The sequence below is a fragment of the Rhinolophus sinicus genome, chromosome 3, assembly GCF_057876585.1.
Source record: "Rhinolophus sinicus isolate RSI-liver-muscle chromosome 3, RSI-T2T, whole genome shotgun sequence".
Taxonomy (NCBI): Eukaryota; Metazoa; Chordata; class Mammalia; order Chiroptera; family Rhinolophidae; genus Rhinolophus; species Rhinolophus sinicus.
The window spans coordinates 9,749,929-9,773,709 of record NC_142503.1 but is presented as its reverse complement, the minus strand read 5'-3'; the positions used below and the strand labels follow the sequence as shown (position 1 = coordinate 9,773,709).

The 23,781-nt window shown below is 47.4% G+C and overlaps 1 protein-coding gene across 3 annotated transcripts in view; it reads right to left on the bottom strand.

Annotated features, from left to right (window-relative positions):
* Positions 1–647: 647 nt before the first annotated feature.
* The window catches only part of OTULIN (OTU deubiquitinase with linear linkage specificity), a 29,521-nt gene continuing 6,387 nt past the window's right edge, over positions 648–23,781 (bottom strand). Inside the window, exons 2-7 of one of the 3 annotated variants that reach the window (XM_074329061.2) lie at positions 22,443–22,519; positions 17,150–17,244; positions 13,682–13,885; positions 7,796–7,921; positions 4,779–5,048; positions 648–2,352 (exon numbers count right to left, since the gene is read on the bottom strand). In XM_074329061.2, the coding sequence (XP_074185162.1) occupies positions 2,158–2,352; positions 4,779–5,048; positions 7,796–7,921; positions 13,682–13,885; positions 17,150–17,244; positions 22,443–22,519 (967 nt within the window). In that variant the 3' untranslated portion in view covers positions 648–2,157. The remainder of the gene's footprint in view (positions 2,353–4,778; positions 5,049–7,795; positions 7,922–13,681; positions 13,886–17,149; positions 17,245–22,442; positions 22,520–23,781) is intronic. The other 2 variants (XM_019753534.3, XM_074329062.2) reach the window with 2 other exon arrangements.

Below are 23,781 nucleotides of genomic sequence, written 5' to 3'. Positions count from 1 at the left end.
ATCCCTCCAAGCAGATGACCCTCCTGAATCCATTTTGGTCTCAACTCAATTTCCATTCTGCTCATGTCACCCGATCAACCCAAGACCAGGGGTGAGAAATGGAATTAGGACTCCGGGCAACGGGAGCGGCATGTTCCAACAGACATGGCATTTTAACAGGTGGCCAATCATCTGTATTTCCTGAGGTGCTGCTCCATTGAAAGCTTTGCTCTCTGATGCTATGATCCCTCTCAGCCTGGAAGACAGTCAGAGAGCAGAGGATAATAAGGCCTCGGGACAGAAAACAAACTAAACTCACCCTTCTCAATTTTTACCAGTGTGGTGGTTCAGACCACGATTTCTGCACACACTCCACCAATGTCACACACAGGGACAAGAGAAAAGCATGAAATGTAAACAATTAAGTTGCCCAGAAGTCCAGTTCAAGTCCACTGAGATTAGAGCAGTTTCCAAATGCAAAGACAGACGATCACGAGTGTCATCATCACGAGTAATATTAAACTCAATAGTGGGTATGAACCAGCAGCCAGATGGACAGAGCCCTACTGCTTGGTACAACCTAAATGTTTGAAGTTGTGCTTTTAAAAAGGTTCAAGAATGAAGAGCAGGTATTTGCTGTTACAAGTTACAAATACTACAATGATGCATCAAAGCCAACAAGAAGCCATTATTATTACTTTAATGTGGTGTGTAGGCACCACCGCATTTCACAGTGAAAAACACAAGCCTCCCCAATGGGTTCACACACATTTGGAGCACAATTTGATTTGATGAGTCAGCATCTACCAAAATGTGGTGACTATTACTGATGAGGTAAAAGGGGAAATACTAATGTAACAGTCTGCATAGTTTTGTGTCCTCTGAGTTTTCTCAACTAAGAATTTTTATTTTTAAGTGAAAGCAAAACTTCTATTTTCAAAAAAGATCTGCTCCTCTGGAAAAAAACAGATTAGGTAGCTTATAAATTTTATTAAATTGGACCAAATAAAGATTTTAATTATTCTAAAATAAAGCTCGGCACTTGAGAGCAACACCCCCTCCACAGGTGCTGACAGTCCTAGAGACGCGTGTGGCTCCTGTGACAATGTCCATCCACAGTGCACGCCCCCTGTGGACGCCGCAGGCCCAGCGCAGACCACGCTGGGCCAGGCTGCCACGTCCCCACCGTAGCCACTGCAGGCCATGGCTCACCACCAGGGACACCACGCCCTCGGGCTTCCCAAAGCAAACCAAGGGCGGCACCGCTCAGCCCAACTTCTGCACTCAGCTTAGTAAGCTTACTTCTGAAAAACCGGACACTCTGCTGCTCATCCCCTGCCGGCAGGTGAGTTACATGAATCTGGCAATGGAAACACCCTGAAAACAAATAGCGTGAAAAGGGCACGAAAAGCCTGGATCCAGCTCATCCCACCTCTTAACCCAGAGGGGCGCCTGAAGTCACTTGGCCGTGGCTGCCTCCTCTAAAGAGCCGGGGTCTGAGCCACGTTCTGGCTGGAGAGGCTGAGTCTATAGGACTGGAGGACGCACAGCCCTGCAAACGGCACCATGTGCACCCAGCGCCGCAGCTGCTGTGTCCACAACCTCGGCACTCGGCACGTTCTCCAAGAGCAAGGATTTCCAGGTGCAGCTCCTTCTCCAGACTTTAAATAACTCACTTTTGGACCCAGTTCTTTACCTTCTATTAGATAATTTGTTTACAATATGCAAATCCAAAGCACTGCTTGGTGAGACTACCAGAGGTGTTCTGACTGTGCCATAACCAGACTCCATCCCAGAATTATCCCATGCACGCAGACTGCGTGGAAGAGCAGTACGGGGACCCCGTACCACCAAAACAAACAAAAATTACTATCATAAAAAAAAAAAAAGCCAGTTTACTCTTGGAGAAAGTTTGATTTGAGATATAAAGAACATTATTCCTTTCCAAAGTGAGTCTCCTGAAACGAAACTGTTTGTTTTATGGAAAGGATATAGTTTGTACCTTCCCACAGGCGTGCTTTGAAGGCCACACTAAAACATTGCGTCATAGCTGACGGGAAACTCGCTGAACGCTTATTATCAAAAGCTGGTCTTCAGAACCTCCCAGCCTGGCTCACAGGGCCCGAGGGGGCCTGGAAGTGGACCTAGGAGCCCGCGGCCAGGCCATGCAGGCGTGCGTCACAGACTCGTCTCCTCACACACTCGGACGGGGACGTTGTAGTGCCGGTCGTCCTCGGCGATCAGGGTCACCACCGGCCAGTCCCTGGGCGGGTCTGTGGGGTAGACGGTGATGAACTCTTCGGTGCTGTACTTGGAGAGCCGGTACACCTGGATGGTGTGGCGCACGGCGTAGGCGAGGAGGAACATTTCCACCTGCGGGAAGAGCAGCAGGGATGCGGAGGGCAGCCACGCGGGAGCAGCTGCGCGCCGCCCTCCACGCCAGCCGAGCGCAGCACGATGCCCACACCTTCTTCCTCCCCACGGGTCCAGCCCCAGTCCTTTCTCACCTGGTCGTTATAAACAAGCAGATCACCAACAATGAATCCTATGTCCGATGAGGGACTTGTATGAGAATTGATGAAGAGCTCTCATAATTCAGTAATTAAAAAACCAAGTGACCAGTTTAAAAATTGGGCAAAGGATCTGAACAGAGCAGACATTTCACCAAAGAAGATATGCAAATGGCCAATATGCACATGGAAAGCCACCAGGGGAATGCAAATCAAAACCACAGCGACATACCACTTCCACCCACCAGAATAGCTATGATCAAAGACAAATGGTAAGGCAGCGACTGCTTAACAGGTTACAGGGATTTTTGGTGGGGACAGAGGGGGTGACAAAATGTTTGGGGACTTGATACAGGTGGTAGTCACACAACATTGTAAATGTCCTAAGAGCTACTGAGCTGTACACTTTAAAATGGTTATTTCTATGTTATATGAGCTTCTACTTAATAAAAAAAGTGTCGGTGAGGATGTGGAGAAACAGGGCTCTGAAACATTGCTGATAGTAATGTCAAATGATGCAGCTGCTTTAAAAAAGTTTGGCATTTCCTCAAAATTTTAAACAAAGAATTACCACATGGCCCCGCAATTCCACTCCTGGGTATATACCCAAGAGAACTGGAAACATATGTCCACACAAAAATACATGTACAGGAATGTTCATAGCAGGACGGTTTATAATAGCTAAACAATGGAAATAACCCACATGCCCATCAACTGACGAATGCATGAGTAACATGTGATATATCCATCCAGTCAATGGTACTTGTCAATACAAAGGAGTGAAGAACTGATACGTGCTGCAGGGTGGCTGAGCCTTGAAAACAAGGCTCAGTGAAAGAAGCCAGTCACAAAAGACCACATATTATGATTCCATTTATATGGAATGTCCAGAACAGGCAAATCTATGGCGACAGAACATGGATGAGTGGCTGCCTGGGACTGGGGGTGCGGGGGGATGAGTACTCATTGGCATGAGGGTTCTTTTAGGGGTGATAAAAATGGGCCAAAATTTAAAAAAAAAAAAAAAAAAGGTCTAAAATTAGTGTTGTGATGGCTACAAAACTCTTTGAACATACTGAAAACTACTGAGTTGCACATTTTGAAAGCATAAATTTTATGGTGCATAAGTTATATCTCAATAAAGGCGTTTAAAAAAAAAGGACTCACCATTACAACAAATCTGTGGGGATTTCAGAAAGGACCAACTTGAGTCTCATATGCAAACCAGGCTCTACTAGGCTTTTCACTGCAAGGTTTTTGCTACCGTTCAGGAGATGTAAATAATCTACACTGTTAAGTACAGATAATTTTGTAAAATAATTATCTTCAATCCTCCTGGACCCAGAGTAACCATCATCTTTGCTCTTTCCTAAGCACAAGAAAAGGCAAGCACAAGAGTCAGCCGTGGAAGCAGAAAGGTAGCACTCTGGATGGATAGCCTTATTAATGCTACTTTAGTGGTTGGCTGTTCTACTGGGAAAAAAAAAAGAAAGACTTAAGCTTTTCAGGGCAATGTAGTGAATACACCAAAGATAGAGAATACAAGGTCTGGTGAGTCAACTGTTGGCTCCTGGGGCAGCACTGCGTTGGGTCTCTGTGTAACACTCCAAACTTAGCACATCTGTCAAAGATCCAAGGGCAGGCTGGGCTCTACTGGCTAAGGTGACTCCATTTCTATTTTAAAGGATGCTGCCTGACACAGCTACCACTGCTCAGACTCAGCAAGGCCCTTCAGATGGCTCTTCCAAGTGCTTCTTTTACTTGTAGACGACCAGAGCCAAGGATACTGACCCCCCCGCCCCCCAGCAGCCTGCAGAAGAAAGCCCAGGCTGAAATACGCGTGGTGGTTATAAAATAGGCTCACAACTCTCTGGCTTGATAAGGTGGAGCCTAATGCTCTTCTCTTCAGTGCGGAATGGACTTAGGGACTCGCTTCTAACAAACAGAATATGGTGTAAGTGATGATGTGTGACTGCCAAGATTCGATGGCTTCTTCCTCACTCACTTAACGAATCACTTTCTGAGAGGCCAGCTGCCATGCTATGAGGACACTCAAGCAGCCCTACAGCAAGGCCCCCACGACAAGGACCCACTGAGGCCGCCTGCCATGTTGGACGTGGATCCTCCAGCCCCAGTCGGGCCCTCAGATGACTGCAATGCCCTGAGGCCCCGAGCCAGAACCACCCAACCAAGCTGCTCCTGAATTCGTGACCCACAAAAACTGTGAGATAATGTTTGATGGTTAAAGCTGCTGTTTGGGGCTAATACACTCCCAAAGGTACAACTCACCTGTTCGAGGCCACCGGTGTGTCCCACCTGGTTTAGATGGTTCCTCAGCAGCTGTCCAGGGTCGCTCGATGTGTCCCGAGCAAACAGAAGCACAGAGAAAAACGGCACTTCCTTTCCCTTCTCTTTATCATCGTATAGTTCAATGGCTCTGTTCAGCATTAAAAATTTTACAGCTTCATAAAGGCTATACTCTTCCTCTTCATTTGTGAACAGTTCATCACAAGCCACCTGCCTTGCTTCGGCAGTTCTCAGTTCAGCCAAGCCTGCCCACTGTAAGAAAATTACACAGTAAGTACATTGTGTTCTGCAAGTCCCAGGTATACTTCCATGCTTTAAGCACAAATCCATTTTCAAAAGCAGGCGACCGTGGGTCACGTAGCAGTGATCACAACATTCAAGTTTCCAGCTGAAACAAGGGCACTGCTCTTTGCACCACACACATTCCTTTTTCAGCTTTTGCCCCATTAATCTGAAATGAACACAAAACGCACTTAGGAGAAGCACTGGGGCCGAGGAATGGAAATTTTGAATCCCTCCCTTCCCAGGCAAGGAGATTGAACCAGTCAATCAGAAGTACTTACGGAAGACCTGGCGTGTGTGTGAAGCGTGTGTGTGAGGCGTGTGTGTGAGGCGTGTGTGTGAGGCATGTGAGTTGTGTGAGTTGTGTGTGAGGCATGTGTGAGGCGTGTGTGTGAGGCGTGTGAGGGGGTGTGAGGCGTGTGTGTGACGTGTGAGGCGTGTGTGTGAGGTGTGTGAGGCGTGTGAGGTGGGTGTGAGGCTTGTGTGTGAGGCATGTGTGAGGCGTGTGAGGCGTGTGTGTGAGGCGTGTGTGTGAGGCATGTGAGTTGTGTGAGTTGTGTGTGAGGCATGTGTGAGGCGTGTGTGTGAGGCGTGTGTGTGAGGCGTGTGTGTGAGGCGTGTGAGGGGGGTGTGAGGCGTGTGTGTGAGGCGTGTGTGAGGCGTGTGTGTGAGGCGTGTGTGTGAGACGTGTGTGAGGCATGTGTGTGAGGTGTGTGAGGCGTGTGAGGTGGGTGTGAGGCGTGTGTGTGTGAGGCGTGTGTGTGAGGCGTGTGTGAGGCGTGTGTGTGAGGCGTGTGTGTGAGGCATGTGAGGTGTGTGTGAGGCGTGTGAGGTGGGTGTGAGGCGTGTGTGTGAGGCGTGTGTGAGGCGTGTGTGTGAGGCGTGTGTGTGAGGCGTGTGTGTGAGGCGTGTGTGAGGCGTGTGTGAGGCGTGTGTGTGAGGCATGTGTGTGAGGCGTGTGTGAGGCGTGTGTGTGAGGCGTGTGTGTGAGGCATGTGTGTGAGGCGTGTGTGAGGCGTGTGTGAGGCGTGTGTGTGAGGCGTGTGTGTGAGGCGTGTGTGAGGCATGTGTGTGAGGCGTGTGTGAGGCGTGTGTGAGGCGTGTGTGTGAGGCGTGTGTGTGAGGCTGTGAAGGGTAGCTAAAATTCCTCCTCCCCTTAGGGGGCTTCCAGAAGCAGTTACTGCTCACAAACACTTGCCTTCAAACATGAAGAATGGCAAGGAAGATTGTGGGGTCTCCTGAATACTAGTTTACTAAACTTAACCTTCTAACCTCTTAAAAATATACGTGAGTTTCAAATGAATAAATCCATTCAGGTAATCCTTACTGACTCCTGATTAAGCAAAAAGCAGTGTTAGACATTCAGCTAACACAGGCAAGCTCTTTACGTGAACAAGGAAACCCTACAAATATTAACACATGTGCTTTAAAGTTCACGTGAATGAGATGCCAACCTAAAGCTAGTCCTTATGAATCACCAGTAACTACGGCTCATCTCAAAAACCACTCAAGTTCTAAATTCAAGAGTAAATTTTAACGGTAATGACCACAATAAGACTCTCTCCAGTAGTTTGGTTGAAAGCTGGAACACCTCATATTTTCCAGAAGTAGAACAAGCTGCCAGTCAGATCATGGCTAGAGTCAGGATGGAATGAAGGCTTTGCGACCGAGCAGCTGGTGGCTTTTGCAGGGCATTCTCAACTACTGGTCCTTAGTTTTCCCATCTGGAAAATGGGGCTAACCACAGCAACACCTTGGTAGTAGTGAGAATTAAATAACACTAATACTTTTACTGTACAGCCTGGCACGTAGGAAGTGTTAGCAATGCTGGCTCAGATTATTAATGAATAATTTTCATGTTATTGTAAATTGAAATCACTTAAACATTCCCAAATATAAGGATCTAGTTACAGCAGACACACCTGAAAAAGCAAAAATTGCAATTTCACGAGAACTTAAGAGCTAAAAAGGAAATTGTCACCAGTGGCTGAGCTGAAGAACCTTCCCACTCGCTTCCACAGGGCCATAGACCGGCCCTCAACCCTCCACTGACGCCGGGACAGGGAGCATGGGCCTCCACCCGACAGATCCTGTGCTTTACTTAACAAGCAACGACAATGGAACCCCTCTTCCCGAATTCCCTTCCTCCCAGTTCCTTATCACTGGTCTTCCTTGGACAGTGTATTTTCCAGTAAACATTTCCTATGTTTGTAAATACAAACTAGGTTCCAGGAAGTCAGGGGCCTCAGTTCATTCATCAAGATATTTACCGAATGCCTGGACGTATCAGGCTCGGGTCTCGGCGCTGGGTATAAAGGAGTGAACAGAACAGGCTCTCATGGAGCTGGAAGGCTACGGGGGTGGCACGGAGCTAAGGAGTGCAAAGTCGTATCACTGATAATACCACAAGAAATACAGACTCAAGGTGTCCCTGAAACTTGTCAGTGTGACGTAGCACAAAGACTACGTTTGTTCCGGTTTCCTCTGAACAAAGTTAAACAGTTCATTAAACATATCTCCTCCGAGAACATATGATGCTGGTACTTCTCAATGTTACCGAAGACCTCACTGGAATAGTGTGTTCACCTGAAGTTACTGTGCCTAAAACCAGCCGTGACACTTGGTAATCCACTAAGTGAGGTGTCAGAAGTGTCTGCCGGGGCAGTGAGGAGCAAGGGGTCTGCACTAGTCAGAGAAAGGAAACTTCATGTCCAAACCTTCTTCCTCAGCAGACTGAGCGACTCCTTGATTTTATCAACCAGGTCCTCGTTCTTCCCCTCAAATTTCAATCCAAGTTTCCACTGCTTGATCCAGCTATACTTGCTCATGAGTTTTTCCGGTAACTGGAATATCAAGACACAGAGAGAGAAAGGATGTTAACATCCAAAACGGCCATCGCACGGTCCTAGCTGTAAGAAACCACAAAGCCTACGAACCCCACCTTCGTTTCCGGAATTAACCCCTGCAGGTCTGTCCTGTGAGTTTAGGACGGAGGACCTACATCTGGAAGTAAGGAACTCGGACAGTACACCCTGTCCTGCTACAGTGACACGGTGGTCCTGGCTGAGATACCAGGGTGCTACCTCCCCTGCTGCGTGACAGCCCCGGCCAGGACCCACACAGCAGTCTGTGGGAGCATGTAAAGAGCCCACCAGGTAGCCTCCCTGCAGTTCCCTGAGGCCTGATGCCGCAGGTGCTTCAGGACATGTGAGATGGTCCAGGAGAAAGTACAACCTGTTCCCTTGCTGATGAGGAAAATAAATTCTAATTTTGGTATTAGCACATATACCTAAAGTTTTAATATTCAAAGAAACAATACTGTATCCAGTTTAATTGCTTAATCACTGTAGTAAGATGAAAAAAATACACCTGAGCATAAGAGATAGGGGTCAAGGGAGCTGTGATGGCCTAGCTCACTAAAGAAGTGACAGCTGAACTACTACTTGGCCTGCTTCCTTTTTTTTTCCGGGAGCATTTGTCATTTCCCCCCATCATCAGTGGAATTCAGAGTTTGAAAGGCAAAGCTGGGACACAACTTGATCAACGAGAGCATGGGAACTCAGACCCGCCTAACAGTCGGGTATGTCAGGAGAAAATCCACATAATTAGGCTGGGCACAGGCACGCCGCATCACTGCTATAAAATTTAGAAAGGAAAAAAAAGTTCACCTCCACGTCAAAAGATTAGCAAAGAATAATTCCTACAACAGTCTACGTGGAACCTGAGATTGTGTGACAGTTATAAATAGTTTTAAATGAGACCATATGTTCAGTTCTTCTGGAAGACCCTGAAGACCTTTTCATGAATGGTAATTCCAATTTTACTTTCTCAATCTATAGCAATCATGCAAAACGAAGGTAGTTTCATCTCTGAAAAATCAAAACCACAATAGGGATATGAATTCCCCTTCAGGTTACCGGTGACAACAAGCCACACTTACTCACTGAGGGAGGAGGGGCTTCTGCCTCATGTGATCCTGATGACACATGACCACCCACTCACCCAAGAGCCAGCTAACTCTGCGCCCACACTGTCCTGCATTTCGGCAGCATGTGGGCAGTTCTGCTACAAACCTTCAGTTAGGTTTTCAGGTTCATCGCCAGAACCTAAAATGCCCTCAAGTGGCAATAAGCTGAAATCACAATTGGGCACAAAGAAATGCAAGTGAGCAGAAGACGCTGGTCCACAGACGTGAGCTGGGAGGCGGCGTCCAGGGAAGCCCGGCTGAGCATCACGTGACACCTGTGCAGGCATCGAAACAGCAGGCACAACACTCAGGTGGAAACTTAGGTTCCCCCAGAGATCTGAGCACACAGAGGGAAACCGAAATAAAAGTCTGTCTCCTCGTCCCTCCTGTGTTATGGCTAAACTGTTGCTAGAGTAACCATCCAGCTCAGGATGTAGGCTTCTGGGAGATGCAGAGATTGTAGAGAAAGTCTACAAAATGAGGAGTGAAAAAGAAATTACGAGGGAATAAAGGAATTGGAATTATTTATTCAGAAGGAAAAAAAAAATGAATGTAACTTTGAATGCTTTTAGGGGTCATAATACATAGAACACACATAAATAGCCCTTCTTTTCTCCTACACACAGAGACTGGACTTCTGTTAGAATAAGGAAAATTTGACCAAGACACAAGATTTAAGCAAGAAACAATGATGGGAAATATTTAAGAATAAAGTAAGTCATTAGCTTAAGTATAATTTCATTTGTGACTGAATTGAAATAAAAACTGCCTGTTTTCTCTAGCAAGTGTCTATAATTCTTGAAATAACCTCCATGATTAAAGGGATAGCAAATAACGACAATGTGTCATCCCTGAAACCAACTCATAAAACGAGTTTCGCTACACTGCACAGTCTAACCCACTCTAAGCCAACTGCCACGGGTCCCACACACTGAGACGTCCTAAAGCTCAGCAAACGTGGGAGCCGAGGACTCCACTGGGGAGACACCGCCTCTCGGGGACCCAGGCACTGTTCCCAGTTCGCAACTTGGTGTGTGACTTGGTGTGTGACGGCCAGGCCACGCCACCTCCAAGGTCAGGGTCAGGGTGGGCGAGCTGACTGCCGTCACACACCAAGTCTGCGCTCTGGACAGAAGCCGGAGAGAAGCCGGAGCAACACAGGGAGCCCAGGCGGGACAACAGGAGGCGAGGGGGCTGCGCTGTCAGAGGCACGAGGACAAAGCGCGACCTCCCGGGGGCAAGGGAGCAAGGCCAGAGGGGCCGAGCAGCCGCACAAGGCAAAGGCTCCCCTCCACGAGCCCAGAGGGGAGTCTCTGAGCCCTGCTGTCCTGCCCCTTTAGCGTGCTGTCCTAGGAGAGGGAAGAGGGCGCAGTACTACAGAGCACACCCTCAGGTCCAGCTAACGGCTGCACGTCCCAGGGTCACGAAACATGGCTCCTCGGGGCTCAGCAAATCATTCCTGATGACATGCACACTGAGCTCGAGGCCAGGACGTGTGGCACAGCGTGTGGCCTACAGGCCGGGGCTGAAGCTAGTTCTGTGGCTACAGATTCACACAAAAGCCGAGGTGCCCCAGGCCCTGTCTGACCCCAAAGCTGAGGTGGTTACTTGGAGCCAGTGCCTCCAGGAGCCCCTACTCATGCCGCACCCAGATTCCCCGCAACCTGCCCGCTGCGCAGCGTTGTGTCCCCAGGACTTCTGAAAGGCCCATGGACACACAGTGACCAGTGGTGTTTGTGCCATGAACCAGCCAGGACACAGGACTGTCACTAGACACAGGGCATTTCAGAAGGACCAAGGATCAGGGTAAACTGAAGCAGATCTACTGTCAGAGACTCATTGTGGGTCTGGCCCAAGTGTTTCTGATAGCAAGCCTACCCTGTCGTAGCACCAATCACGTACACCAATTTCTAACAGCCAGCAGGGTTTTGCTTAATGTGACAGGATACAAGTAATTCTCATACAGCAGGAAGGGGGACAGGAAACGGGCACACTGACTTTCATACCAAAACTCCTATAAGACTGTCTTGTTTTGCAGCCAGTTTTTAAGAATCACCTGATCTGCTTGTGTTAAGCACGCATGTTAACAAATAAATACTAATAAGATGTTTATCTACGAGAGCTACACAGGAGGACCTGGAGGTGGGAAGGCGCCACTTCCGGGCGAGGTGCTCGGGTACCCACCACCCTGGGTGCGCTGCCAGCCTCTGCAGGCCTCACAGCCCGCCCGTCGGCACACTGAGTCCCCACCCGGACGCCTTCAGTCACACGGCGACACCCACACACCCACTCGCTCGCTCACTCAACAAGGCCCTTGTCAGTGAGAACAGGATGCAATGGCATCCACAGGTGCTTCAAACAGCTTGGTCAAGTCTGGGTACTCCTTCCTGCACTGGCACCTGTACGTGACCCCGGTGGTGCATCTGTCACCTGCTCAAGCGACACAACAACACTGACCCTGTAGAGAAAGTGCTCAAATCACGGGAAATGGCTGGGGGCGGGGAAGTCAACAGGAGGACAAGCCTCCTGGTTAGAGGAGAGCAAGGAAATCACGAAGTCCATCTCCTCAGCTGGCATCTAACAGAAGCGAAGTTTAATAAACTTAAATGGAAACTCACAGGTATGACGGGCTTCTCTCTGTGACACGGGCCCCCTGACATTCAGTAACGGTTAGGTGGCAGAAATAACACCACTGTGACCAACTAATCTGATTATGCTCCCAAGGGAAGAGCTGTCTTTGTTGGCTGATACACACAGAAAAGGGAAGGAACTGGAAAGCGCGCTTGAGATTTGAAAACTATTTCCACAGGACTCAACTCAAGTCAGGAAAGCCGCCTTAAAGCCCCACAGCTCACACACGGCGCAGACTGTCGCAGGGATCAGAAAGCCAGCGTCTGCTGGGCTTGTCAGACGGCAGCTGATCTTACCCACACGGATCCTGTTGGTAAAATAAAAGGGACACTGTGCGTCACTTTTATGGGGCGTATTTTACATGTTTACTTGTGCAGAGCACTGCTTGCACAGAGTTTCCAGAAAAATATACACACTGAAGTTCATTCATGTCCTTAAACCTAAACAGCCCTTTTCAATGGAAAAGGCTCAAAGGAAAAGTCACCCTAAAATTGAGGCGGATTCTATGTGACAATCTATAAATGAAGCTATGGTCTCGAACAGAGGTTAAAGCAAAACACAGTGACATCACACGTGTGCTTCCTGAGCAGTGTATAACTTGGAACCGCAGGCGTGCTTTTGCTAAGTGATCAACAATTCTGAACTATTTCACTACTGATAAAAGTCATGATTTGCAAAAGAGAAAATAACTTAGTGGATAAACTGCTTTTGCCTCCATATCAGAACAATAAATAAATAAGCTGAGAAATCTGCTTAAGATGACTTGTATCTTTGTTTATACAGGTGTGCTGATTTTCTACCAGTTTATAAAACGGACAATCACAGGACAGGCAGCCAGTGTCCTTTACGCGCGGGTCCTGGTTTGCCCTTTGAGGGTAGTATGAGCCCTCGCCCACCTAACAGCCCTCTAACTAGCTTAGCTGGCCACCCGCTCTCCCTGCAATTGCTCTGCACTCCAGGCTCCTTCAACGGTTCCCAGACGGGATGAAGCGTCTGGGCCGCACTCTCATAGGTCCTGAGGACGTGGGCACACAGCTGCCCTCACTGCTTGTGATGGGACCTGCTCGGCCCAGTTCCAGGTGGGGACCATCCCGCCCTGTTTCAGGAGCACGCCTTTAAAACAGGGCTCCCCTGTCACTGCCAGCCATCACGTCACGTGGGCTCACATGGGGCTTGCAATCAATTAAGATCCTGACGCCTTTTTTCCTCCCCCTCATAAGCTGCTGGTAAGGCAGAGCTTCACAGCTAGCACTTTGGGTTTTGTTTTGGCTTTTTAAAAAAATGTAAGCACATGACTTCTGATTTCCTTCCAATTAATGTCAGTGTCAGTTTTGTTCAATCATTCCCGCCCACCAAACTCTTTTAGGATATTCTATCATCCAACCCATCACGTGACCTCATCTGATGTGTATCAGACACATGACACACTGATACCGTGACTTCCTGGGTGTCACAATCACACTGTGGAGTTAAAACACTGCAGAAGGCCTGGCATGGGACACAGGCTGACCCTCACCTCACACGGAGCCTCTCCCAGGGTGACATGAATCCTCTTGCTTCTCGTACTGCTGTTCAACCACCTACTAAGCCGACCCGCCTCACACTGTGCAGAGGGCGCTGATTTCTGGAACTGGAGCCAGAACTGCACAAATGTGCACCTAAAACCCAGCAGGTTCTCAGAGTACAACACACAACCCGTTTAATACAGACCCCACCACTGAAGCCAACCCGCTCCTAAGCGCTTCTTATAAACTCTAAACACCTGCTTTCTAATTCAGCTCAATTGTTCATCTACATTTTATCATTTTTCTCTTCTGGGAATACCAACTATTTTTGGTCACTTTACTATGCAAAACCACCCCGGCCACACCAAAGCCAACAAACCCACGTGGTGGTGACGTAACACTGCAGACAGTACCAGCACAGAGCACGGGCAGAAACAGGAAGTCTTTCTCACAAAAACGGCTGGAAACACTGCGGACTCAAACCTGCAGCAGGAGCGTACCAGCGTGAGCTCGGGGTCCTGCAGCCAGGGGGGCAGCGCCGCCGGTTGGCTCATGGCCTGGAAGAGTGTGGCCCTCAGCGCACAGTAATTGTCCCCGCGGACTCGCCTGATGGAGGTGAACTTCTGAGAGACCTCTTCATAGCCCTGGGTGAAAGCATCAAAGAATTCAACACGGTTGTCACTGACTTCAGCGGGGGTTCGTTCCTGCAGAAAAGATGAGCCCCTGCTCACTGGAAGACTAGAAGGAAGTCTGGCTGAGTCCTCTGTGTAAGACATTCTAATTCCTTCTTTATTAATCAAAAGAAATTAACAAATGTTAGTACTGTCCAAAATATTGGAATATATAACAGACACAACACACTGAAACATAAAATAATACACCAAGTATTATTAAAACACTAACCACCACCAAAGTTGGACTTAACCGTCTTTCCCCAAAAATAAGACCTAGCCGGACAATCAGCTCTAAAGCATCTTTTGGAGCAAAAATTAATATAAGACCCAATCTTAGTTTACTATAACATAAGACCGGGTCTTATATATGTTACTATAATATAAGACTCCAAAAGACGCATTAGAGCTGATGGCCTGGCTGGGTCTTATTTTCGGGGAAACAGGGTACACGTCCCTTTCCAAGCAACTGTGGCAACACTCACTTACTGATAATCAATATTCTGAAGAGTTTAATCTGTGTTTAAATTGACCCTACACTCTTTAATGAAGAGACGGGAAAGGAAAGATACACTAAGTTTGTATCTCCATATTAAAAAAAAGAAAAACACCAAAATCCCAAATTTCCACAGTACATAAAAAAGTCCATGTGCTGGGAGATATCTGGATAATTCTATTAAGACTTTTTTTAAAAAGAGGATTTAATTATTCTTGTTCAGACTGGAAGTGAAAGGAGGAAATGAAAATGCTCAGTGACATGCTCGTCACTGCAAAGCAGCCATCCAAAGGGAACTTTTGGACGCGTGTCCGAGCAGGTCACCAGAGGATCCCAGTACCTGGCACACAGGCGCCCACACGGCCTGGGTACAGACTCACCCCCCCCAGCTCGCTCGCCCCATCCTGCCAGTCCTTTCGCTCCTCCTGCCCTTCCTTGACAGTCACTAGAAACCCTGCACTTACACAAAAGGAGTGTCCCTCTCCTGCTGGGGGACACCGTGCAGGCAGTCATCCTGTGTCCAAGCACTGGACCCTCATTATTGGTGGCTGTCAATGCTCAGTCACAGGACGCTGTTCTAAGTGGACAGGAAAGTACTTCTTTACACTTTAATACAATTTTGAGAGTCACATTTTTATTTAGTGGTCCAACCACTGCAACATTCCAGGGCCCATCAAGCAGACGCACACCTACCAGCGTGCTCCATGGAGGACCCCCAATTACCCTGAACACTCACGATGGGGAGTTCAAAGCAACTGCACCTTCCCAAATGCATAAAGTACTCGTGCTACTGTCAGAGGTGAATCAAACTCTTAAAATTAACTTTGGATTTATACACACTTTCAAAAGATGAGCCAAAATAAAAATTAGACAATTAGACAAATTAAGATTAAAAAGGAACTGAGGCCCAAGCTGTCAGGCCCTGAGATGCTCTAATTATTGCCTCAGGTCCTGACGTGACACTTCACTGATTTGTCTTTGATTACTTGGTCACCAAAAAGTCCAACTATAGGGCCAAATTTCCCTTGAACTAAAATCAGAGGAGTGATTTCAGCATAAGTTCCAAAATATGGAATATTTGGATAACTAAGGAGTCATCTTCAATTACGGACCTTCAGGTGCCAAGTGTTAGAACAGACCTTTGAAAGAGACTGAGGTCACAAACTGAAATTGCAGTCAGTGCAAGTATTCCTGAGGAAGATGAGAAAATACAAGCAGACGTCAGAGACATTGCAGGCTCAGGGCCGGATCACCGCAACAAAGTGAATACCTCAATAAAACGAGTCACATGAACTTTCTGGTTTCCCAGTGCATTTAAAAGTTACGTTCACACTATACTCTGTTAAGTGTACAATGGCCTTATGTCTGAAAAAACAATATATATACCTTAATTAAAAAACACTTTATTGCTAAAAAATGCTAACCATCATCTGAGCCTGTTGGGAAAATGGCACCTATGAGCCTTGCTTGACACAGGGCAGCCACAAATCTTGAATTTGCAAAAAAACACAATAAAGCGAAGCACAATGAAATGAGGTGTGCCTGTATAGTTTATTTAGATGCCTGGCCTTCTGGTTATCTAGTTTGATACCGGGCTGGAGGTTGTTAGAAAACCTGACTGGCTGATATGCATATCCACCAGACAGACACCCTGGTAAATCTTAATGTTCTTAACCTCTGGCAGGAACTGAGAATCCCAGCATTTCGTGATTGAGTTCCCTGACAAGGACCTGCAACACAAAGAGCATGCAGTCCAACTCGCAGGGAGCAGAGCTGACATGTGCTCTCAGAGGCTGAGGAGTGGCAGCTACACTCTGAGTAAGATCCGCCCATTTCAGGGCCGGCAGGGCATGGGCAGCTGAGGTGCCATATTTTCTACAAAAACAAGATCTGAGGAAAAGAACGAATGTATTCAAATATTTAAAAATTTTAAAACCTAAACAATACAGTGCCAAACAAAATATATTAGAAAGATTTCTATCAAATATGATAGGTCAATATCTCTAATACACAAGAAGTGTATTCAAATTCATAACGTAAATAATCCCAAGAGAAAAATGAGCAAAGGACATAACGCAAAGGTTACAAGAGGTAGTGGAAGTGTCAGCTTGAAACTGCCATTTTTATAGCTCAGACACAGCTGAATAGCAGCATTTCGCACACTTCAAAGCACTAGGGAATGTTGGATTCAGAATGCTTTCAAGGGGGACCAACCGGTGTGCTGCCGGCTGGCTGTGCAGTGGGAGTGGTCCAAGGGGCCTGATCTGGGGGAGCACGTCATGGGGCTCCCGACGTCCCATGGCCTTGGACACTAGCTTAGGGTAACCGATCTATGCAATGGCAATGGGGTGCCCTAAATGAAGGCAGCAGTTCCAGATCCCTCTGCGTAGGGAGTGTGGGAGGGTCTAGACCCCCAGGCCTGGAGGGCATGAAACCCAAAGTGACGGAGACAGCAGCAGATATGACACTTTGTAGCTCACTGAGTCACAAGGGCATTCCCAGATGACCCCAAGAGGACAAGCAGTGGCTAGTCCCACTCTGAACAGCAGAGTCATTTATGTGCTTTTCAAAGAAATCAAGTCACTGAAAAACTGATACCGATTCTATATTAAGACTGTGACCTGAAAAAAAGTCCTGTATCTTTGGAATCTGTTTCCTCACCTGTAAAATTACAACACCAAGATATACACAGTGTAATAGCAGCTTCATAATTCACGTCTAAAAATATAAAAGGACACATTAAATAACCAGCTATGGTGGACTATATGAAAGACCTGAAGCAGTGCATCGAGGCCTCATACCTTTTTCATACATGTCGCTTTCTGCGTGTTCCCTCTCCATTCCTTTTTGCAGTAGTCCATGATGTCCACTTCAGGCGCTACACTTAACCTGGGTTCTGTTCAAGAATCAAGCAAAAGGGGGGAGTGGGAAATAAAGACACGAAGCACAATCAGTATAACGGTATCACTTTATGTGGGACTTATTTTCTCTCTCACTTCGTTCCAAAACACCCCCAGGATCCCACGCCTGCCGACCACCTGGGCCAGACCACGCTCCCCTCGCTCCCAGATAACTGCAGAGGTCTCACAATGGGTTTCCCTTTCTGGCCATTCTGCACATGGCAGCCAGCGGGATGCACTCATGTTTAACCTAAGTCAGATGACATCCATCACCCCGGGCTCCGAGTGCTCCAGGGGCCTCCCCCGGCTCTTGGAGGGGCACCGAGGTCCTTACTACCTCCGAGGCCCCCTGCCCCGGCCCCCACTCCCACCACTGCCCGCACTGCCGGCTCCTGCTTCACCTGCAGCCTCCCCTCTACTCCTCCTCCACACCCGCTCCTGCCCGGGCACCTGCTCCCACACTCCACGTGGGCCTCTGCTCACCTCTGACACCCCATGTCGTAATGTCACACACACACCTTCACTCTGTTCCCTTTCCCTTCTTGGCGCTATACAGCATCTGACACATTTCTTCTCCTGCACCCCCAGTCCCCTACCCCCACCCCCAGGAAAACATGAGCTCCTTGAGCGCAGGGGCTGCCTTTGCTTCCTGGCTGTGTCCTCAGCACCGGCAACTGCACCGACACAGGTGTCCGCGGACACTGTTCTCATCAATTAAACATGCAACAGTCTCAGCGGTGCGAAAGTACATCCAATGATTTGTTATTAGCTTTCTACATCTATGGTACAAAGAGGTGACACCTCTGCAACAAATGGCATATTTAATTGTCTCTATTTATTTATATCCTACCCTGATCCGCAAAGGCTACAAGTTATTGATAATAAGCCAGAAATTAATGGAGGGTCTCAATATTAGTTGAACTACAGACCTCATTTGACTCTAAAACACATCCCCCCAAATTAAAAATGTGACTTACGATCAGACAAATGATACAGTTAAGAATATGGCCTTTAGATTTTCCTTGTTTACCGTAAGAGGTTTGGGGCTGGATTTTGTGGTATACGTGTAAGCAAGCACACATGTATGTACATGTGTGTTTTAAAGAGAAAGAGAGGTAAATTCTCAGGCACATTTTGACTTCCTTTTTAAGTTATTGAAGAAGTAAATGTTAGCAAAGAAATTAGGATACAAACACAGAAGTACTTTACAACATACTTACTGCAGAGGAAGTTGTACATAAAATAAAAACATTATATTCAGCAAATTCAACAAATACAAAGGGTGCCAAAAAAATGTATACACATTTTAAGGAAGGAAAAAACTGTATTGAAATTGTAGTTCTCAAAGTATACCGGTAACAAAAGATGAATACAAGCCATGTGTATACATTTTTTTGGCACCCCCGGTATTTACTGAGTATAATCCACACCAAGCATTGAGCTAGGAACTGGGGATACGAGGAACACAGACCCAGTTTCTGTCCTGAATGGGTCTAGAGACTGATGAGGAAGCAAAGCCCACCGACAGTGACGAGCCAGGGAGCGACAGCGCGCGCATGATTCAGGAGCACAAAAGAGGAGACAGACCCTGAGCCCTTCCTGCAGTTGAGGTAAATCATTTTTTTAATGCAAAATATTAACAACTGCCTATTTTTTAAAACCTCATGGTGAATCCTTTTATAAAGAAAATAAGCCTTTTATATAAAAGGAGAGGTAACATATATGTAGATAACATAGATGCATTTATCTGTGGCGTAAAGTCAGGATTGGCTTAAAAGTGAAACAGACACCTGAACCATAACGTACAGAGAACACAAACACCAATGCTGTTCAGCCAATCCTCAAATACAGAACCATCGTTGCTGAAATTCAAGAAACATCTTTTGAGTGTCACTTAGTGGAGGGAAGTTGCCTTGTATCTGCCTTACCACTCACCTCCCCACAAAGCACAAAGAACGCTAACGGCGAGCCCAGGACACACACGGGCCACGTTCTCCCACCTGGCGGAGCTCGCTTCCTGCTCAGAAGGGCCTCCCAGAAAGAAGGCCCAGCCCTCCTGCTCTCCTTGGTCAGTCCTCTGTCCCGCACACGCCAAGGTAAGAGCCCAGCCCTGAGGGTAGGGGAGGGCAGGAGGCCTCACAGGGCCAGGAGGCCACAGGCTGCCTGTGCTGAGTCAGGTGTGCGCGGGCAGCAGTGAGGGCGAGGAGATGACAGGCCAGCACAGCTGCTAGAAATGGTACTTTTATTTCCCATCCTGCGGCTAGTCTTTGGCACGAGGGCTCCCTCAGCCACTGCATGTCGCCCTCTAGGCCACGCCGCCCTCCGGGCCACGCCGCCCTCGGGGCCACGCCGCCCTCGGGGCCACGCCGCCCTCGGGGCCACGCCACCCTCCAGGCCACGCCACGCCCTAGGCCATGCCATCCTCTAGGCCAGGGGCTGGGGGCACAAAACAGGCAGTGGCTGACCTCAAGCAGCTTAGCGTGTTCCTTTTCTTTGTTGACCTGCAAACTACACAGACTGATACTGTTTCCAAGGAAGACCATTTCTAATGAGGGGAAAAAACATAAACCAAAGGGGGAAGTTGAAAACCAGCGTGGCAACCAGGAGATGACATAAACAAAAGGTCTGGTCTTTAGCTACCATGGGTGACAAAGACTCTCGGAAGGACTCAGACCCTCGGGAGATGGGAAGCTAAAAATGAACCCCTCCAGAAAGCTGAGACTGAATCGGAAGGTGGGCCAGACAGTAAGTAACATAGGCTTTGAGGGCCACCAAGTTTGTCACAACTACTCAACTTTACCCTGGGTGAAAGCCACCATGGACAATATGTAAACAAGAAATTCCAATAAAACTTTATTTACAAAACCAGTTGGCTGTCAAATTCAGCCAGGGAACCACAGTTTGCTGACCCCTGGAGAAGGTGAGAAAACCTTTCCACTAACAAAGACAGCATTAGAAAACTTTCTGTCTTGCCCTGGGTCCTGGTGTGGCGGAGAGGAAATCTCCCCTGAGCATTCACAACCACAGGCCGGCTCTCATCAGGACAGGGTGGGAATTAAGGTGCTGCAAATCTGGAAACTCGAGTCTAGAAAGTAACATAAAATGGCCCAAGGGAGATGACACCCTGGGTGCCTGGCAGAAATAAGGCCAAGTTCTCTCGCACTCAAGCCATGCTGCACGAACTCTACACAAACACTCAAGAGCTGAGCTTACAGTTCAAACTCTGAAGGAACAAGAAACAAGCAAAAAAACAGCATCTGGCATAATTAGACCTACCAGGATTTCCAGAAAATGGAATTATCAGACCACGGAAAGTATGTTTGAAATGCTTAAAGAAATAAAAAACATGAACAAAAGGTAATAAACTACCAAAAAAGACCAGGTAAATTGGAGGTGGGGGGGACACTGAATTTATCCAAAAAAGACAAAGCAAATAGATATGAATAATCTCTCCAGAATGCAACAGAAGCCACAAGGTAAAAAATATACATGAAAGCATGTGTAATGGAAAGCCTTGGGTAACTGACTGAGGGCTAGCAAACACCTACTAGAGTTCTGGAAGGCAAAAACAGAGAACAGGGAAAAGGCAATATTCATAAAGATAATGGTTGAGAATTCTCCCGGATTGATGAAAACTAGGCATTCAAGGATGCAAACAGAAAAAAATCTCAAGCAATATGTTAAGAAAACAAATCCATACTTAGACATCAGGAGACACCGCAGAACCGAACACAAAGAGAAGGAAGAGTTTGGAAAAGACAGCTTATCTACCAAGGATTAGTCTGACTGCAGTTTTTAACGACAACAGAAACCAGAAGACAACGGAATAAAATCTTCAAAAAGATGAGAGAAAACAACTATTCACCTGGAGTTATTCAAGAAAGAAAGTGAAATATAGAAATTTTCAAACAGAGACTCTTACAGAGGCACGTCTAACGGGTGTTATTTCCGGAAGGCAGTGACCAGAGGGCTGAGATGCAAGGAGTAAAAGGGGGTCCGTTCCAATCTCAGACTCAAACTGCAAGTGACAGGGCCCGGACGAGCTGAAGAAGCTGCACAGGGACACCCGATACCCCTGCGGACGGCAGAGCATCACACTGAGTGACAGAGGAAGCGAGAGGTGAGTGTGCCCGCAGCAGGAATGCAGTGGCCAAAGCACACTTCCTCCGCAGGACAGTGACTAAGGAGGAGTCTGCACCAGAAGTGAATTTTGTGCAACCGCAGCAGTGGAAAGCGAGTGTCCTCCTCGGTTCTGTGGAGGCCCGGCCGGTGTGGCCCAGGAACACATCTAACTGGACCACTACAGAGAACCCCTCCGCTGGCCACCACAGTGGAGTCCCACCAATTAATTCCCTGCTGATGGAGACTTGAAAATTATCAACAAAATCCCACTTTGTATCACTTTACCATTTGTTCCTAATTACACATGATACTTTCTGTTAACCATAAAGTAAACAGCAGCTAGCTCTCAAAGCAAACCAGTGGAACACACATATGACACAGGTAATAAGAGAGCAAATGGCCCTGTGAATCACCAATGGCACAGCCCCACTCGGCTCCAGCATGAGGCCGGCGGGTAAAGGCAGACGGTACTTTGCACATGCAGCCTTGCCAGCGGTGCCCGCAGTGGACGAGGCTAGGAGTGAGGGTCCCCAAGCAGCGATGGGTGCACGGGCCCTGCTGGGGGTGAGAAGAGCGGTCAGGACTGGGCAGAAACACGGACACAAAATCAGGAAATGACGAGAGAAGCAGTGCTACTGATCATGACCAGTCTTTCCTACAAGGCCGTCAAACTCACATGGCGTCTGATGCAAAGACCCGAGAGGCCAGCTTCTCCGTAAATCCTCCCATTTGCAATGAAAACTGCACCACACATCCAAACTTTCTCTAAGAATGTAAGGAAATCAACTGAGAGCGTGTGCGTGAAAGGATTAAATAAATCTCCCAGGTGCAAAAATGACATGAATGCAAAGAATGCAGGGAGACTACTTGGATTAAAATGTTAAACCTCAGGAAACAGTCAGTGTTCCTCAAACACACGTTAGCAAAATGAGTCCTCGGATGCAGACAACACCATGTGCATCAGAGTATTTCCTAGGAAGCACATCTTAATATTTTATGAGAATGGATATACGCATTTAACAGCATTTTCTACTATAAACAGTAAGAACTCTGTAAATAATTCCAAACATACCTGATGACTCTCTTTCATGTATAAGTAATTCTTTCTCCTTTTCTATTTCATCTTCAGAACGATATATGTCCTCCTCTCTGAAATCACACAAAATTAGACATTTCAAAAATTTGCTGCACTGACATTTTCCCCTTTATCACAGTATGCAGGTGCTTACAAAAACTGATAAGACAAAGCTTAATTTTTTTCACATTTCATGCTAACAATCTGATAAAGTATGGGTCTTTCACCTTAGATGCTCATATTCCTATCACCCCATTTCAGAGTTTCTTACTTTAAATAGGACGTTTTACATCACTCCACTGCTACCCGGCTACTTCAGCTGTAATGTCTATTAATGTCCCCACTACATATGGAAGCATCTTCGCATGCGTCTTATCTGTGAAGCCGTCACGATGCTATGAAGTTCTAAGGATGGAGACAGTGCTGTTGAGAGTATTTTTATAGGTGCGTAGGCCAATTGCTGACTTTAAAATGGCAGAAGCAAATTTTACAACAGCTACTCTAAAAACGATAGGAGAGCATCGATTATTACAAGTCCCCAAAGCTAAAACCTCCGAGGCTCCTGCTGCTCCTGGACCCCCACATTCAAGCAGCCGCCCATGTTCTGTTGAGCATATCCCTAAGTCCCACATACTTTAATTGCTGCCACCACTGCTGACTTGGTACATATGTAACTGCTTCCTAAAGAGTCTGGTGTCACTTAGTGAACTAACAAGAACCTACTAAGTACTAGGAAGGGAGAAAACTCCACTGGTTGCTAGACGAGGATGAAGAACGGGACTTCTGGTTTTAGGGTGCCTTCTTTCCCTTTAAGATACACCACATGACAACTATGGGAAACAGAACCACTATCTCTGCTGAAACCACAACACGTGACAACCCAAACAGTCCAAAAGTGGATGAAGGAGTAGTAAATGACGGAGGACAGGGGGTCTCGCTGTCGGCAGAGGGGCATCTGCCTGAAGGGGAGACCAGTAAACCCTGTAGAACCCCAGAAAGGTCTGGGAATTGGAGGTGGCAGGTACTTCAGAAGGTCCAGGAGACACCCAGAGCTGAAAACAAGGAAAGTGGCTGATGCAGACACGAGCAATAATCAGACCCTCAGCTTCCTGTACCCCTTCTGCATGACAGCACACCCCGCCCTAACACCAGACCGGGGGCTCCAGGACAGGGTAGCGCTAATAAATAAGGGCAAGAAAAAATAAGGAATGAAATGAATGACTGAAACCCTCCCACACCCAGGTCCCTTAGCACCCGCGCTTGTTGTCCACGGCCTAGCACAGGTGGGGGAGAGAGGACGGGTGCGAGGGAAAGAGACAGATGAAGGGGTGCTGAG